Source organism: Madurella fahalii, assembly GCF_045866475.1.
Source record: "Madurella fahalii IFM 68171 DNA, scaffold_6, whole genome shotgun sequence".
Taxonomy (NCBI): Eukaryota; Fungi; Ascomycota; class Sordariomycetes; order Sordariales; genus Madurella; species Madurella fahalii.
The window spans coordinates 3373085-3389724 of record NW_027263976.1 but is presented as its reverse complement, the minus strand read 5'-3'; the positions used below and the strand labels follow the sequence as shown (position 1 = coordinate 3389724).

The 16640-nt window shown below is 56.8% G+C and overlaps 6 protein-coding genes across 6 annotated transcripts; 2 read left to right on the top strand and 4 right to left on the bottom strand.

Moving 5' to 3' along the window:
• Positions 1 to 270: 270 nt before the first annotated feature.
• On the bottom strand, positions 271 to 2682 carry DBP2 (ATP-dependent RNA helicase dbp2; the record flags this gene model as incomplete). Its single annotated transcript, XM_071066471.1, has 6 exons — positions 271 to 332; positions 401 to 556; positions 619 to 747; positions 1233 to 1340; positions 1401 to 2515; positions 2582 to 2682. 6 exons carry the CDS (start codon positions 2680 to 2682, stop codon positions 271 to 273), a joined length of 1671 nt encoding a protein of 556 aa, XP_070922572.1.
• Positions 2683 to 3446: 764 nt separating this feature from the next.
• On the bottom strand, positions 3447 to 5740 carry THI20 (trifunctional hydroxymethylpyrimidine; the record flags this gene model as incomplete). The annotated part of the gene is made up of 12 exons (XM_071066470.1): positions 3447 to 3485; positions 3551 to 3630; positions 3697 to 3893; positions 3950 to 3968; positions 4030 to 4138; positions 4207 to 4272; positions 4327 to 4477; positions 4544 to 4703; positions 4799 to 5195; positions 5271 to 5353; positions 5426 to 5607; positions 5688 to 5740. The coding sequence occupies 12 exons, from the start codon at positions 5738 to 5740 to the stop codon at positions 3447 to 3449; spliced, it is 1536 nt and encodes a 511-aa protein (XP_070922571.1).
• A 585-nt stretch (positions 5741 to 6325) lies between these two features.
• Positions 6326 to 10819, bottom strand: MFIFM68171_11050 (uncharacterized protein; the record flags this gene model as incomplete). The annotated part of the gene is made up of 2 exons (XM_071066469.1): positions 6326 to 9818; positions 9876 to 10819. The coding sequence occupies 2 exons, from the start codon at positions 10817 to 10819 to the stop codon at positions 6326 to 6328; spliced, it is 4437 nt and encodes a 1478-aa protein (XP_070922570.1).
• Positions 10820 to 12400: 1581 nt separating this feature from the next.
• Positions 12401 to 13421, top strand: MFIFM68171_11049 (Uricase; the record flags this gene model as incomplete). Its single annotated transcript, XM_071066468.1, has 3 exons — positions 12401 to 12537; positions 12605 to 13251; positions 13315 to 13421. The coding sequence occupies 3 exons, from the start codon at positions 12401 to 12403 to the stop codon at positions 13419 to 13421; spliced, it is 891 nt and encodes a 296-aa protein (XP_070922569.1).
• A 364-nt stretch (positions 13422 to 13785) lies between these two features.
• MRPL23 (mitochondrial 54S ribosomal protein uL13m) lies at positions 13786 to 14426 on the bottom strand (the record flags this gene model as incomplete). Its single annotated transcript, XM_071066467.1, has 2 exons — positions 13786 to 14319; positions 14406 to 14426. 2 exons carry the CDS (start codon positions 14424 to 14426, stop codon positions 13786 to 13788), a joined length of 555 nt encoding a protein of 184 aa, XP_070922568.1.
• Positions 14427 to 15207: 781 nt separating this feature from the next.
• CCS1 (copper chaperone) lies at positions 15208 to 16367 on the top strand (the record flags this gene model as incomplete). Its single annotated transcript, XM_071066466.1, has 4 exons — positions 15208 to 15231; positions 15425 to 15554; positions 15635 to 15712; positions 15814 to 16367. 4 exons carry the CDS (start codon positions 15208 to 15210, stop codon positions 16365 to 16367), a joined length of 786 nt encoding a protein of 261 aa, XP_070922567.1.
• Positions 16368 to 16640: the final 273 nt, after the last annotated feature.

The window sequence follows — 16640 nt, the reverse complement described above, 5'->3', positions numbered from 1 at the left end:
GGAGGCCTTCCCCACCAACCCCATCAAGACGGAATCGCAAAAGAGAAGATGCGCCACAGCATCCGAGCTTGGCCCGAACTAATACAACACGACGCAACAGTAACAACCTCCAGCATCTAAGCCAGGAACCGACCTCTAAACCCCAAAGCCTCTACGATGAAACGCCGTGATGCCCCGATGCGCGGATGCCACGATTAGTGGGAAAACCAGTCATGGAAAATGAAATCCGGATCAATGTCCAGAGCGACATGGTAGTGAAGCGGCAGATTCTTACCACCGGCGGCTGCCGATAGGCATAGCGTTAGCGCCGTTAGCGCCGGCGCCAGAACGGCCTATCAGACATGAACGCGTAAGTAACAGGTTCCATGATCCCTCGTCGACAAATAGGATGATCACCTACCACCACGATAACCGCCACCACCGCCGCGGCCACGGTAGCCGCCATACCGGCTGCTGCCACCTCCGCCGCTGTACCGCACCATCTCGGCAAGCCGAGGATCAATGTGTTGCTTAGCCTCCTGGAGCACACCCACAAGATCGCGCGCCTGCTTAGCATCTAGTTGCAAATGTCAGCGAAAACCCGCCCGCAAAGACCCAACGGGGATGGGGAATACATACTGTCAGTGGTGAAGAACGTGATGGCTGTGCCCTTGGCGCCAGCACGGCCAGTTCTGCCAATACGGTGGATGTAATCCTCCGAATTGTTGGGGTAGTCATAGTTGAGCACATGAGTAATGTTGCGCACATCTTAAGCAAAGGAAATGGTTAGCGACAGCGAGCAGCTTCGGTTGCAAGCAACGTTCCAGCATGAACGAGCGGCGGATGACACGGATATCTAAGTATGTTTCGTGATCCTTTTGTTTTGGCTGTACTTCTCTCCTTGGCAGGCGGGCTGTCCGTTGCGGTGAAGATGCCGGTGGGAGATCCAATGCTCCAGGTCCTCGGGCCTTGGGAATCTTGGTGACAAGCTTGATCAGGGTCAAGAGATGCCTACTCCACGCTTGTACCACGGAAAAAGAAACGGTACAAGAGAAGGAATTACGGGCGTAGCACCAAGCAACTTTGTCTCGGCTACGTCACGAACCCAAGACTCCGTTCAGAAAGACCATGTAGACACGAGGTCAGGCAAGTTCGCGCAATCAAGAGAGCCCCTAGACACAAGAGTAAAGCACAGCACACTTCGATGCTGGAAGGTCGCCCAACAGGGTCGGGAGTTCTGGGGGGATACATACCGATACCACGAGACGCGACATCCGTGGCAACCATGATGGGGCTCTTGCCCGTCTTGAACTGGTCCAAGACCCAGTCCCGCTCATTCTGCTGCTTGTCGCCGTGGATCGCTGCAAAGACCGGTTAGCAACAGACGAGTCAAATCATCAAGCAGCAAGGAAGCTACTCACAAAGTGCCGGCCAGCCATCCTGGCGCAGGAACCGGGTGATATCGTCAGCCACGCGCTTGGTTCCGGTGAAGATGAGGATCTTGTTCTTGGTGTCCTTATCCTCCATAATCTTCTCGAGGTGCCGGATCATCTTGTCACGCTTCTCGCTCTCAGAAACGACCTCAACAATCTGAGTGATGCGGTGGTTGGCTGCCAAATCCATGGATCCAATGTTGACCTGGATGAAATCAGTCTGGAAGTCGGCTGCCAGGCTGCGGACCTCCTTGGGCCAAGTGGCGGACCACATGAGAGTCTGGCGGTCAGGCCTGATCTGGCTGATGATCTTGCGGATCTGGGGCTCGAAACCCATGTCAAGCATGCGATCAGCCTCATCGAGAACCAAGTAGGTGACGCGACGGAGGTTGGTCTTGCCAGACTCAAGCATGTCAATGAGACGGCCAGGCGTGGCAATGCAAACCTCGACGCCGCGTTGGAGGTCACGGATCTGGGGTCCCTTGGGAACACCGCCGTAGACGCAAGTGTTGCGAATCCTCGACGACTTTCCAAACTTTGCGATCTCCTGCTGAATCTGAACCGCTAGTTCACGCGTGGGAGCGAGAACCAGCACAATGGGGCCATCGCCGGGTGCGAGGAGGGGCTGGGCGTTGATGTGAACGATAGCGGGAAGACAGTAGGTCAGGGTCTTGCCAGAGCCCGTCTCGGCAATACCGACCACGTCGCGTCCAGAAAGAGCCATAGGCCAACCCTGTGACTGAATGGCGGTGGGCGCGGGGAAACCCTGGGCCTTGACCTCGTCCATGACATAGCGGGGGAACCCGGCCTCGTCGAAAGTCTCAACTGGCCTGGGGACGTCGCGGCCAGCGATGGTGATGGAATGGTCCCGGCGGAACTTGTCAACCTCGGCCTGCGAGCGGTTGGCGACGTCGGGATGCTCTTTGTAGAACGATTTCTCGAACTTGGGCAGCGTGCTGAGATCCCAGTTTTGTTTCTGCAAACCCGCGCCAAGGGCAGACATGCGATCACCGCCACCGCCCCCGTAGCTGCCACCGCCATATCCACCGCCATAGCCGCCGCCACCGCCGTAACCTCCGCCGGCGGAATAACCGTTAGATCCACTGCAGTCAAATGTTAGCGATTGACATTCAACGGGACGGCGTAAGGGATGGCAGTGGTAGACATACGAATAGCCGCCAGAATGACCACTGCCGTTACGATCATACCCGTTTGAATAGCCGCCGCCGCCGCCGCTGCGGGAGCCGTAGCCACCACCGTAGGAAGACATGTTTGGCAATTAATACGATTTAATAATCCCAGTTATTCTCTTTTCTTTTTCTTTTGGGACTCGTTTGACGCGCTCGTCGAAGCTTTCGGAATGCCGCGCGACCGAAGTTTGTGACTTGGCAGAAAGCACCGTGGCTGGGTGACCTGGCCGATCGAAACTGATTACGACGTGGCGAGTTTGTGCTGAATGACGAAGCGCTCGCGAAAGAAGAGGATGCCGGTGTGCTTAACGAAAGCGACACTGGCGCGCAGCGAATCGACTCGTCGTCAATAACGCAGATTAAACTAATGAGAGTATTGTACCTTGCGATGGTAGAGACTCCGCAGAACGGAGAAAGAGGATGGAGGATGCAAGTTTTGAGCAAGGTGAAAAATCTTTCGGGGTGATGGAAAGGATAAGGAAGGGATCGAGAGTCGCCCCCGGAATTTTTTTGGGGGGAACCAAAATTTGTTAGCAGGCGGCAGGGGCCCGGTGGCTCTGAAAATATTTTGCAGGCAGGCACCCTGCTCGGCTTGGCCCACGGAGCGATAAGCGAGATAACGATGGGTGCGGCTTTATGCCTCAGGCAACAAGACTTGTACTGTACCTGAACATATCGAAAAGGCATTGATCGCTAGTTACAGTATTGCTGCTACACTTTTTCTTGCGGCCCCCAATGCCAGATATTAGCGCCACGAGCCGCCGGTGACTTCATGCCACCGACCGATCAAAAGATACGATATCAACTACACGCAAACTCGATTCCCAGAGCGCGCGGCACCAATTCAGCTTGAACTATACATCTCCCAAAACGCAATCTCCATCTGCAAATGCAGGCCTGTTCAGCAACCAACGGCGATCAAGTCCACGTAAAGTGACTGGTACTGACCTTTGTTGCGTGGATAAAGATCTTGACCAGCTCTTCTATCCGTGCAGGGCTTTGACGCACCGCATGCCTCTCGAGCAGCTCTTTGTCCAGAGTCAGTCGTCGGCGCACTGTGTGTGCTATCATTTCATGTCTGCCATTGCACTCACCCGAGCCAGTCTTGACAGCCGTGACGTAGTCCTGGGCCACGTAATTCTCAATCCAAGTCCAGTAGATGTTGCCTTCTCTCTTGGACTGCGGGTCTGCGTGCAGCCGCTTGGCGATGACCCCGTACCCGAGGAGACAGGGCGCCATGGCTATCTGGAGGGCGAGCCAGTCTTCGGACTGGCCAACGTCAAGCACGTATCTCGGCCACGTTAGCAGCCTTCCTGTTTGCAATGTTCATAGGCTAGGACAAGATACCTTGTGTAAGCAGTGCATGCTGGTTGCTGTGTTAGTGCCTTTCGCCGTAAGATGTCTCATGGACGGGGAGGTTCGCGTGCCTTCTTTTTCTTCCGTGTTCTCCATCTCTCCTCTGGAGATACCAAAACCCGCACAGTAACCGATGTGCAGCTCCATCTCCTTGAAAACGTGTGTGACAATGGCCGCAGACTGTTGGTATGTACCTGTGGATCAGGCCACCCGCCTCACAGCATCTGCTAGGGTTTGCAAACACGTACCGCGGCAACATCTTCTATCGTCTTGGCCTTGTAAGAGCCGAGTGCGTTTGCACGGGCAAAGTGCGTCTGTATCAAGTCAGCAGGGGCTCGTGCGGTAAAATACCGCCGATGGGGACCGACAAGATAGAGGTAATCCTGGATCAAGTAACCCTTGAACGACTCCAGCGGCAGCGTCGCGTTCCCCATGGCCAGCACAAACGGGTGATTCACATGCCTGTCCCAGACCAGCGCAACATCAGGCCGCTCCAAGAGATACTCGACGAAGTGGCCCCTGAACCAGAATTAGCCACCAGCATATACAAAAGGAGAAGAAGAACAGGTTGAGGCGGAATCGTACGGCGAGAACGGCAGGGTATAAACCGAGTGGAAGTGATTTAGCGGCCCGTTACCGCTCCCCAGCCCCGGCGCCGTCCTGATGCCAGCCTCGACATATCTGCAAGCAGCTTTCACCGCAGCGGGAACATCCATCCCCTTTGCCAGGTTAGACGCGATAGCGGCTGCCAGAAGCACGTCAGTTACTCAACAACGCCATTCCATCACCGCGGAGAACGCCCTAAAAGGAAGAAGAGGGGGGGGGGGGGGGTTTACTCACAAGCCAAAGAACACCCAGTCCCATGCGTATTCCTTGTCTGACAAAAGTCCGTCTGCACCCTCACCACCACGTCCCCCTTGTCACCACCAACCAACACATCAACAACAATCTCCCCCTCTCCTTCATCCGCCACCTTCCCATCCCCCCTGCGAAAGGGACAGTGCCCGCCCTTGACGAGCACCCACTTCACTCCCAGCGCGCGCACCATCTCCTTGGCCATCGCCTCCAGATCGTCAGCGCACTCCACCGGAAAGTGGCCGCGCCCCGCGTCGGCAAGCAAGAGGCGAGCTTCGGGGACGTTGGGGGTGAGGATTGTTGCGCGTGGGAGGAGACGGGTTCGGAGGACTTGCAGAGCCTGTGGCGGGAGAAGTTGTGCGCCGGTTGTGGAGATCATGACCTGGGGGTAATGTAATAAATAAGTATCTACAGATGGGAAGAGGGGGGGGTTGGTGTATAAAGAAGAAAAACAAACGGGGTCGACAACCACTGTCGAGACATCATGAGCCTCGAGCGCCTCGGCAATGGTTGCAATTGTCCCTGCTGAGGCGAGCATACCTAGATTGGTTTGGCCGCCCATAGAGTTAGCTATGCGGGATGGGTACAAGTGGGCAGCGGACTCGGGCTTACCCGTCTTGACCACGTCGACACCAACATCCTCAATGACAGCATCGATCTGCTTCTTCAGAAACTCAGTCGGCACGTGGTGGACATCGTACACCCCTTTTGTGTTTTGCGCCGTGAGAGCCGTCGTTGCGGTCATGGCGTAACAGCCGTGGGCGGCAATGACCTTCTGGTCTGCCTCGAGGCCGCTGAGGTGGCAAGGTGTGTAAGTTAGCCCGTGAGCTGCCAATACGAAACTGAAAGCAAAGATGCAAGAAGAGCTACGCACGCTCCGCCTGAGCTGTCCGAGCCGGCAATTACTAGCACTCTCCCTGGCGCCATCCTGAACGGGTCAATTCGTATATGCTGTGAGCGTGGCTGAGATTGCTGGCGAAGTGAAATGGTGACGATGAAAATGCCTCTCGCTTTTCACTCGACCGACCGATATAGGCCCTGGGCTGTTCCACTGTTCCCGCGTTGCATTTCATGAATTGGGGGTGGAGATGGGGGAGGGCAGTGGGGTTTACAGCGCAGTTTGACGAGTTTATCTGGCGGCATCTTACGTACCCTATTAGTAACAGACCGCACGCCATGTCATGGGCAGACGGACACACTAGTCTTTCATGTCCCCAATGCTTGGGCTTCCATTCATTCGGTGCAGGAATAACTGGACTATTATACAGATGGGCAGAGAGAAATCCACATGGTTTGCTGAACGCCTACCGCTTTCCTATCCTCACCCAGCCCACCCAACCCCAATATGCAAGTCCAAGGTAAACCGTGACCGCCGCTGTCTCCCCCTGATTTTTCGTACAAAATACAAACGACGCCGGCTAGTGTTTCTCACTCATGCTGCAATACGCGCTACGCCGTCCCCGCTCCTTTCAACGTATCCAGAAAGAAAAAGAAAAAAGAATCGTGACGTCGTTACTGGCTCGGGCTACCGGCCAAGTCCTTTTCCCGTTCGCGCGGACCTCTTGAGGTCTCTGCCGGATCACTAATGCTCCTTTGCCTTTCTGTGCGTTGTTCATCACCCGAGCTCTCTCCATCCCGGCCTCCTTCATCTTCATCGTCTTCCTCTTCCTCCCCTTCTTCTTCTTCTTCTTCTTCGCCGTCGTCGTCGTCACCGTCGTCGTCGTCCCCTTCCTCCACCTCACTACCACTGCCTCCTCCTCTTCTCTCAACCTCGACGGCCGCGCCCGCCTCCTCCTCTCCCTCTTCCTCCTCCTCCTCCTCTTCCTCATCACTCTCCCCACTCCCCTCCTCATCCCCATCCCCACCTGCACCTGGACCAACCGTTCCTCCCCCATCCTCCCCGTACACCACCGCCCTCAACACACTCTTATCAAACAACCCCACGATCATATTCCGATCCGCCAACCGATAGTGATGGCATTCCAGCAGGCTCATAACCCTCCTAAACAGCCCAGGCTGCGAGAACCCCTTTACCGCGCCTGCGCCCGCGCCCGCGCCGATGCCCACACCCTTCGCTTTCTGCGTCTTGATCTGCATCAGCTCGTTCCTCGCCCGCCGGTGGAGCACCATGTTCGCCATGTCAATGACCAGCTCCAGGATGCGCTGGTTGACCGGGTCCGGGTCGAGCTGCACGCGGGGGATGGCGTCCTCGCCGTCCGCGTCCAGGAGACCGCCCGCGCCACCCGCGCCAGCACCGGCGGCGGCATCTTCAGCTTGCAGAGCCTTGAGGAGCGACTGCGACCTCGGGCGGGACGGGACGGCGGGGAGCCTCGCGGCCTCGGTCTTCTGGCTGTCGGGCAGCTCGATGGCGGTGATGGGCGTGTGCCTCCAGGGCTTGAGGGAGAAGAGCTGGGACAGGTCGGTGGGGATGCACAGCCCCAGCGAGTGGCCGAGGATGTTTGTGTTTGCGTCCCAGCCGTTTTCCGAGAGGATCTCCAGCCCGTGGATCGAGCGCGAGATGAGGCCGAGGACGAAGAAGGCGGTCCCGCGCAGGCTCATGACCTCGTGGTTCTGCGCGATCTTGACGATCTGCTCCACCACGTCGCAGGACTCGAGGAAAGGCGCCCCGAGCTCCATGGAGCCGACGTTGCCCACCGCCCAGAGGCAGCCTTTCACCTTGACAATCATCTCCGGGTCGTCCGACTGCATGCCGTGCTCGCGGATCGTGGCGGCGAACTCGTCAAAGTGGCCCTTCTCGCTGAGGAGTTTGCACCCCTCCTGCGTCCGGGTGAGCTCGCGGTAAAAGTGCGGAGGGACGTGGCTATCGGCTTCCATTTCCTGCTCATCATCAAACACGCTGATGCGGTTTGTGTGGTCGTCCTGGTGGTCTAGGAAAGAGCGCGCCAGGCTCGCCTCGATGACGCTGACGTACGAGTCGTTCCGGCCGAGGAACCAGTCGTCCATCTCGTTGCTGATGTAGTCCAGTCCATCGAGATAGTGGTACCCGATCGACGTCGACAGGAAGCGCAAGAGCAGGGGAGCTCCTATCTCGCCCAGATGATCGAGCGCCGGCCGGCACTCGACGATATGCTCGAGGTTGTTCTTTGTATTGCAGGCCTTCTCGAGGATCTTGACGGCCGTCGCGCAGACCTCGATCTCTGGATCGTAGAGCTGCGTCACGAGAAGCTGGATGGCCCACTTTGAATCTCCCGGCTCCTGGCCGTGGCCGTTTATTTGCGGGTGTGTCGCGTATTTGCGCAATGCGTTCGTAGCGTTGATCCTGATGTCCTTGGTGCCGGCTGTCAGGGCCTTGGACAGGAGCACACGCGGGTGGCCCTGGAGAGAATAGTCAAAGTTGGCGAGCATAAGCTTGATGAGGTCCGGACGCTGTTTGAGATCGAGAATGCGATACATCATGTTGAAGATGCGCCACCGGTCTAGCATCTGCATCCCCTTTGCGTCTCCGCTCAGGATGCCGAGCATGGGAAAGTAGCCCCCGCAGAGCGTGTCGGTCAGACGGTCCTTGGAGAACATGGGGTCTTGGGCCGTGAGCCCGCTTGTCGGGTCGCACTGCGCCAGGCACTCGGCAATCTGCCGCAGTAGTTTGTTGTCGGAGAGGTACTTGACGCCCTCGGGGCTCTGCAACAGTGCGTGCATCAGGGCACAGCCGGTTCGAACGTATTTTTGCGTATTCCTCGAGCTCTTGATCTCGGAAAATCTAAACTTGAAAGGGCGGTAGAAGCTCATGATTCGCTTCACAAACTTGGACGCCTTTATGGCCTCTTCGAGTCTCTTGCCGCTCGTCAGCGGTCCCTCAATCAGCCTCAGTATGACATCCCAATTCCACTTGTTGTAGTTGGAACTGCTCAGCACGTTCGAGTCGATCAGAAGCTGCCGGAATGTCGCGTCGTCAAAATTTACCGCAGTGTTGCTCCTAGGGTGCTCGTCGAGAGCACCAAGATCCATATTCTGCTGCGTCGAGGGCAGATAGGCTGCCGGCGACGACCTATACAGTGTCCTGCTGACGCTGCTTATCTGGTAAACGACACCGGTGGCGATGAAGTGGCTCTCGTCCTTGAGCCTGGCCGCGGAGACAAACAGCTCCGGGAGTAATTGTAGCTCGCTGCTCCACGACGGCGGGAGCAGGCGACTTGACAGTTTCAACACCTCTCCTATCAAGAGGGTTGATTTTCGCTTGAGCGTGTCACTCTCGCTGTCCTGAGTGAGTTTGAGAAGGGCCGGCACCACGCCAGACCTGACAAAGATCGCGAGCAATAGCGCAGTGTAGTGCTCGACAAAGTTCTGCTCGTCGCCGTCATCCTCGAATTCGGTATGGGAGCCCTTCTGGGTGGTCGACCTGAGATTCGAAACGCGGCCGTAGGTAGTGAGTCGCCGGCCGGCCAGGAATGACTGTGCCCATCCCGGGGTCTTGATGCGGAGAAGGGAGAATATCAGGTCCAAAATGGTCTCCCGGATAGGACCTGTTTGCACGACCATGCTACTGATCATGGATTTGATGGCGCGGAAGTTGTACATGGATAGGCTCATCAGCCCTGACCATGTCTTGAGAGCAGAAGCGACTGATTTGGCGCTTTGTTTCAGAAGCCGCTCGTTTGATGACAGCTCGTCAGTGAAGGCTGTGAAGAGAACCTCGAGCTCGTTCCCAGGGCGTAGGTACTTGCGCCGCCGCGGAGTGTCTAGGAGGTAGAGGAAGGCTGCCGTCAAGCTCTCCGAGGCCTTGTACGAACCATCCGCCAGCGCCTGGTGCAGCGGGGCCATGCCCCCTGAGGCGATCAACAGACGAGGGTCACGGACCAAGATCTCGGCGAGCGTCTCCAAGCAGATGGGCCGTAACCTCTCCTCGGGCTCTTCTGCTGCGGCGGCAATCGTCCTGACCACGGCCCTCGATATCTCACCGACCCCGTCTTTGACGTCGAGGAAGGAACGCACAAACTTGAGGGCCTGCTCACGTTCGACGTCGGATTTGCGGTCCTTGATCAAAGACCTATCGCAGTTTAGCGTGTCTGATGATGCCGACGGCCGACAGTTAAGCTAGACATACCATGTGACCAGATAGTCAGTGTTAAGGGAGCGGATGTTTCTGAGGGAATTTATATCCGAGATGGCGTATCGTATCATCCTATATCCCGCGGCGACCACCTCGGGGCTCTCGCTCAAGAGCATGGCTTGCATGCGGAGGCCGAAAATGGACCATACCAGGTCGTATTTGAGCGTGGGATGGCGCTTGAAGAGGTCGACCAAGCTGTTTGCCCTCGAGACATAGTAGTCCGCCGTCATGCCCGTTACCTCCAGAGCCTGGAGGATCTCGGTGAGCGCAAAAGTGGGCGACTCGGTGGGCTCGTCCAGGTCAGACCCGGCGCCGCTCCGAGAGGCGCTTGGGGGAGAGCGCAGGCCATTGGCGCCCGGGAACAAGCCGTCATTCCTCGTCCTCGTAGGTGTCGTTGGCTCAACCTTTGTGCGCTGGGCGTCCGTAATCTTCTGGCGCAGCTCCTTGATGCGCAGGTTCGACGAGTTCAGTTCAGCCTCAACCCGCTGGCGCTGCTCCTTGGTCTGCTTTGCCTTCTTGCTGTTCAGCGCTTCCAGCATGTTCTCGCTCCCCTCCTTGATTTTCATCTCGCGACTTAGCGCCTCGCGCAGGTAAGTGAGAGTTCGCTCCTGAGTCGGGCCATCGTCCTCGTCCAGCTTTTCTAAGGGAAAGACATCCGGACGCGAGCCGGCGCGGGAGAGGTTCAATTGGCTACGGAGCTCGGAACTGAAGCTGCCGGGCATGGGCGACGGGTTGAGCGACGAACCTCGCGGCGCAAAGCTCACGGCCGAGGCAGAGAGGTTCCGGCCTCCAGCAGGGGCTGGGGGTTGCAAGGCATCGCGCTCGAAGCTGGGCCGAGAGCCGGCGCTGTGCGCAGTGCCTCCCGCCTGCTGCTGCTGCTGCTGTTGCTGCTGTGGGACGTATGACTTTTGCGTGGGCGTCGCCGAGGAGCTCAGCATGGTGGTGGATGATGGCCCAGCCATTTGCCCTCCACGCTCGACGCTCTCGACGCTCTCGGCCCTCTTGTTGTTCGCATTCGATTTGCTAATCGGCCCCTCGCTCGGCGCATAAATACCCCGGTCGTTCAACGCATTCAGCAGTGTCGATGGGTGGCCGTTCTCATTGCACAGACACGCGGCCTCGCAGTCGCGTGTCGAGTCGCGTTCGTTCGCCTCTGGTTCTCTTGCCGAGTGCAGCAAGTTGAACAAGTTCCACTAGTGTTAGCACCTGTCGACGGGCAGTTAGTTCTGTCTGGGCCAGGATGGCAGAGGGTGGTCGGTGCACACACGAGGCCCAGCAACCGGCGCAAGTGGTGCCCCACTCGTCACTGCAGTGGCTCCCAGGCTTTCAGATCGAGGTGAGGGGTGACAGCCTTGTCAGGCAGAAAGTCTTTGACCACTAACAGAAGAACAAACAGGGCTATTGTGTGATAAGGCATGTTACAAGTATATTAACGATTGCATTTTGGCCGGTTTCTAAGCTAAGCGGAATAAACCGCAGCAGAAGTATCCTGTTCGATCCGTGCCCCGAGGACAACCTAGGACTTTAACAACCCAGGAACTCGGTCAAACTAGAGTTGGGGGTCAAGTGTGGGTGTAGTGCAGCTGTAATCACATCACATCTGTGAGCAAGTGAAAATCACAACAATGCCCATGGTGGTACTAGGTATGCATTCATCCATACTTCAATAGAAGGTGGTTTATAGGGACCGTGTGGCGAAGGGGCTGCAGGCACGGACCTGGGGTCAATATCCTGTATCTCGATATTGGAAACAGTGAGCCGAGGAACAAGTTTGGTTCAGCAAAGCTAGTAGAGGTGCAAGTGCCTCAGGGCACATTCGGGTGGGCAGGGCATGCATTATGGAGTGTATAAACTAAAGTTAGAGCTTATCCACGTCGGACGATGTTGGAAGGCGTCTGTGCCTACTTGTGTAATGACCGGTGGAGTTGCTGCACCTCCCCACAATTCGGCTCAGCCCGGAGTAACTACCTCTTTGCTTTTATTGTGGGGATCTCGGGGCTTGCCTGCCGGCGTCACTCGAACTCGGAAATTGAGTGAGCTAGGACGACGAACTGGTCTGTATCTCTTGTGTTTGATCAGTCGAGACAGGGAACATAACATGCCGGCTAGCGAGTCTCCTGGTCATTATTGCATTGATCGCTGAAGAAGGGATGGATGTCAGGCCGAGAGCCGACGCAAACCACATGGCCGGTTTCGCGGCCGCCCGGATGGCGTGGGAGCGAGGGGACCCAGGACAAGGTAGTCGGCGGATTCCGGCGCTCCACCTCTGCCCTCGCCGGCTGCGGGAAGGGGCCGTCCGGCCGTTTGCCCCCCTTGAAGATCCGTCATGCCGTGGTCGCTGGGAGACGCTTGAATGTATAAAAGTTAGCCCCTTCAGCCATAAAATATGCCTCCCCAGTCAATCAAATCTATTTGCCTCGTCATTCCGACTCGCCCCTTGCTGAAAGCCGTGCAACGTCGGAGGGCACCCGGCCATATTAGTATCTTCTTCAACTAAGATTTAATTACTTACTGCCACCATGCCTACGCTCGCTTCTGCCCGCTACGGCAAAGACAACGTCCGCGTGTACAAGGTGCACCGGGATGCGGAGACCGGAGTCCAGTCGGTTACCGAGATGACAGTGTGTTGTCTCCTCGAGGGTCAAATCGAGACATCGTAAGTTGAGTTTTCTCATTCCAATACAGCCGGGAAAGTTGTATAATCGACTAACACACCGTATCAGATACACAAAAGCAGACAACAGCGTAGTCGTAGCCACCGACTCGATCAAGAACACCATCTACATCAAGGCAAAGGAGCACCCCGTGAACCCGCCCGAGCTCTACGCCAGCTATCTCGGACAACACTTCCTCGACAGGTACCCACACATCACCGCCGCCCACATCAACGTAATCGTGCACCGCTGGACACGCATGACCATCGACGGAGCCCCGCACCCGCACAGCTTCTTCCGGGACGGCCAGGAGACGCGTAACGTCGAGGCGACGGTGGCCCGCGAGAGGGGCATCGACCTGAAGAGCAGCATCGTCGGCCTATCAGTGCTCAAGAGCACCGGCTCGGCCTTCCACGGATTCGTGCGGGACGAGTTCACCACGCTCCAGGAGACATGGGACCGCATCCTCTCGACCGACGTCGACTGCACCTGGACGTGGAAGACGTTCCCCACGGTGGCGGCCGTGCAGCACGGCGTCGAGCGCTTCGACAAGGCGTGGGAGAGCGCCCGCGCCATCACCATGAAGACATTTGCCACGGACAAGAGCGCCTCGGTGCAAAACACCATGTACAAGATGTGCGAGCAGATACTCGATGCGGTGCCCGATGTGGAGAGGGCCGGCTACGCGCTGCCCAACAAGCATTACTTTGAAATTGGTGAGTCTTGTTTCTTTCTGCCCAAAGCCGCGGACTTGGCAGCTAATTTACCGTCTTCTCCAGATCTGAGCTGGCACAAGGGCCTCAAAAACACAGGCAAGGATGCCGAGGTATACGCGCCTCAGTCCGGTCCTAACGGGCTGATCAAGTGCGAGGTTGTGCGCTCGTAATGTTTCTAATTGCGTAGTCTAATAGAGGAAAACTTCATGATCAAGGCGTACTAAGGTTTTTAGAGGCAGAGGGCGGCTAGCGTGGATGAATATCCTACCGTCATAAGCGTCAGGATCTGGATTTTGTTGTTTTATTAGCATCATCGTACCTGTATGATTCCGACAGAGTTGGGTGATTACCTCCAAACATAGACATTAACTCACTGCTCAAGATCCCCGCGAACCATCCTGACATGGTGGTATACAGCAATGTATTTGTTAATACACAGGACTCAGCGCCAGAGTCAAGATCTTGTACATGCCCGCCTCGCTCCACCCTAGCAAAGCCAGGGCCGTTCGATCGGTCCACGCCCTAACGGCCGTTCTATACTATCCTCGCCTTGTCCCCATCCCTCACGAGCCTCGCCATCTCCTCCCACCCCGCCTCCCCGACTGGCTTCCCGCCAAACCTCACGAGATTTTCCTTGTAAGGGTGCGCATCTCCTTCGAAAGCCTTCAGCCTCGCTAGCCTCTTGTCCCGCAGCCTGTTCTTGGGCAGCATCCCGCTGACGGCCTTGCGCAGCACCTCGGCGCCGCCGTGCTTGGCCATGAGCACGTCCATGGTGATGGTCTGGAGCGAGCCGGGCCGCGTGTTGTGCCGGTAGTAGGGCTTGCGCCACTTCTTGAAGCCCGTCGTGTGCAGCGCCGCGCAGTTAGTCACGACCACGTAGTCGCCGCAGTCAGTAGACGGGTCCCAGATCGGCTTGTGCTTGCCCATGAGGATGGTGGCGATGCGCGAGGCGAGCCTCCCCAGAGACGGCGGCGTGACGGCTTCGGGCGGGGATTTGACCGTGCTCAGCGTCGGGTGTGGCGCTGAGGCCGAGATGTGATGCCATACTCGGGAGTAGGCTAGTCGGGTCTGTTAAGCGAAGCGGTGGGTTAGGGAAGGTCAGGCATCTCCAGGGGGATTATGATGGCTTGTGATTGACGCGGACTGCTACTCACAGCTCCGATGGTTTGTGACATTGTAACGGGTGGTATTTATTTAGGGTGCCTGGGGCTCGTAGTGTGATTTGGAGAAGGACGAGCAGAGGCCCCTGGGAACGAGTCCCTCATCGAAGACGGCGACGTAGCCTCGGAGATGATCCACCGATCAATCGACACGCAAATCGGGGGGCGGCTGAGAAAATCGGTCCGTCGACCGGGCACCGGCAAGCAATTTGCAATTGGCGGGACGCGTCGTGTAGGTCGATGGCTGTTTCGCAAGGTTTGATGGAGCTTCGAGTGCCGGCGTGGGAAAAATCGGTAGTTCCGCCTCATGCGTGCGCCACATTTCCCGGGACTGCGGCGCAGCTCTCATCGACCCCTTCGAGACCCGAGATGACGCTAGGATCCCTGACACATGCGGCCCATTTGCCCCGCCATCAGTTTGGAGGATAGAAGCTGCCCCGCGATAAGCCGAGCAGCGGAGCAGGTTCCAGCATCCGATCGGATTTCAAAGCAAACGAATTGAAAACCGGGCGTATTCGTTGATGAGACGTGGACCTACTTGAGCTATTATTCTTGATTCTAATACGTCGGAGAGATACCAACTCCTCCGCTTACTATATCCTCCCCAGCTCTATTTTCCTGGGAGTCTGATCGCTTGATGCATTCCGGGCGCATTATTAGCACACGTCGTATCATTGGGATTTCTGGCTTAGCTTTCATCGCATCTGCTGGTAGTTTATACTCCTGGCGTCGGCAAAAAGTAAAGGAGGAGCAACAGCGATACCAGCTTCCACCCGAAAGGAAGAACCCGACCAACATGGCCGTAACAACCCCTTTTCAGGTCAGGCAAGCCACTGTTTCTTCACTGTTCAGTATCGTTTCTTCAATGTGCAGTTCAGCCGTCCCATCGAATCCCATCTCGCGCCTGAACGAACCCCCCTCCCCCCTATTTTTCGTTTCATGGTTCATACTGTCGCTCTGTCTCTCCTTGGCACGGCCAAACAAGAACCTCGGACTGATGAAACCTGAAACAGACACTCTTTGCGGTGCCCATGACCTGCGACGGGTGCGCCAAGGATATCTCAGGCGCCCTGCACAAGCTTCAGGGAATCACCAAGGTTGAGACCAATGTCAAGGATCAATTGGTATCAGTGGAAGGGACAGGTATGCCCCAGAAGACGTTCTCGTGGTGTTGCCTGGCTCTTTCTTTGTTAACATTAGGTACCTGAACCGGGGGGAAATAGCGGCACCGTCGGCCATAGTCGCAGCCATCCAAGCCACAGGGAGAGATGCCATCCTGCGAGGTTCAGGCAGTTCAAACAGTAAGTGCAGCGATGTGTTGGATTGCGCATCGCCAAGGCAGATCCTCAACTCTTCCGGCAACTCGAGGCTGATTAGATTTTGTTTTTCTCTCCTGGTGCAGGCGCAGCTGTCAGCATTCTGGAGACGTACTACCATAGATCGGACGAGGAGGTGACGCCTGCCGGCACGCCCGGGGGCAGTTGGGTGAACGAGAGGCTCGTCAGGGGCCTCGTGAGGATGGTGCAGGTCAGCCCAACAGAGACGCTGGTCGACCTGACAGTCCGCGGGGTATCTCCCGGCACGTACCGTGTTACCGTCCGCGAATACGGGAACCTGAAAGATGGGGCATCGTCAGCAGGGCCCGTCTGGTCAGCTCAGGGCCCGGGGGGTGAACACCCGCGCGGACTCCTTGGAACGGTAGAAGTTGGGCCCGGTGGGTATGGCAGTGCATTTCTCAACCACCCTTTTCAGGTCTGGGAAGTTATTGGTCACGCCTTGGTGGTTTCACGACAGGACGAGAACGATGGCTCGCCGCTAAAGAACGATGAAAACACGGTTGTTGGCGTCATTGCGAGGAGCGCCGGCGTGTGGGACAATGACAAGACCGTATGCTCCTGCACGGGAAAAACACTATGGGAAGAGAGGAAGGATGAAGTCTCCAAGGGAATGTTATGATAGCTGTTTCGGATGCTGAACACGCTACCAAGAAACTTGTATCACGAGCGGCACTAGGCTATCTGAGTTGGATTGTAGGTGAGCGATCGGATAGCCCGTCCCATGGCTGATTGGCGTGCCGACCCCGGACAGCGAACGACATGTGCCCAGATCTCGTCCGAGATCAAGCCCTGTCATGCCTGCAGCGACTATCCTGGAGGTCTTAGGTTCTCGACAGGAGGTCGAGACCGAGGCCCGCACTTTGTCGTCCAGAAGAGGTGAAAGCTCCATGTT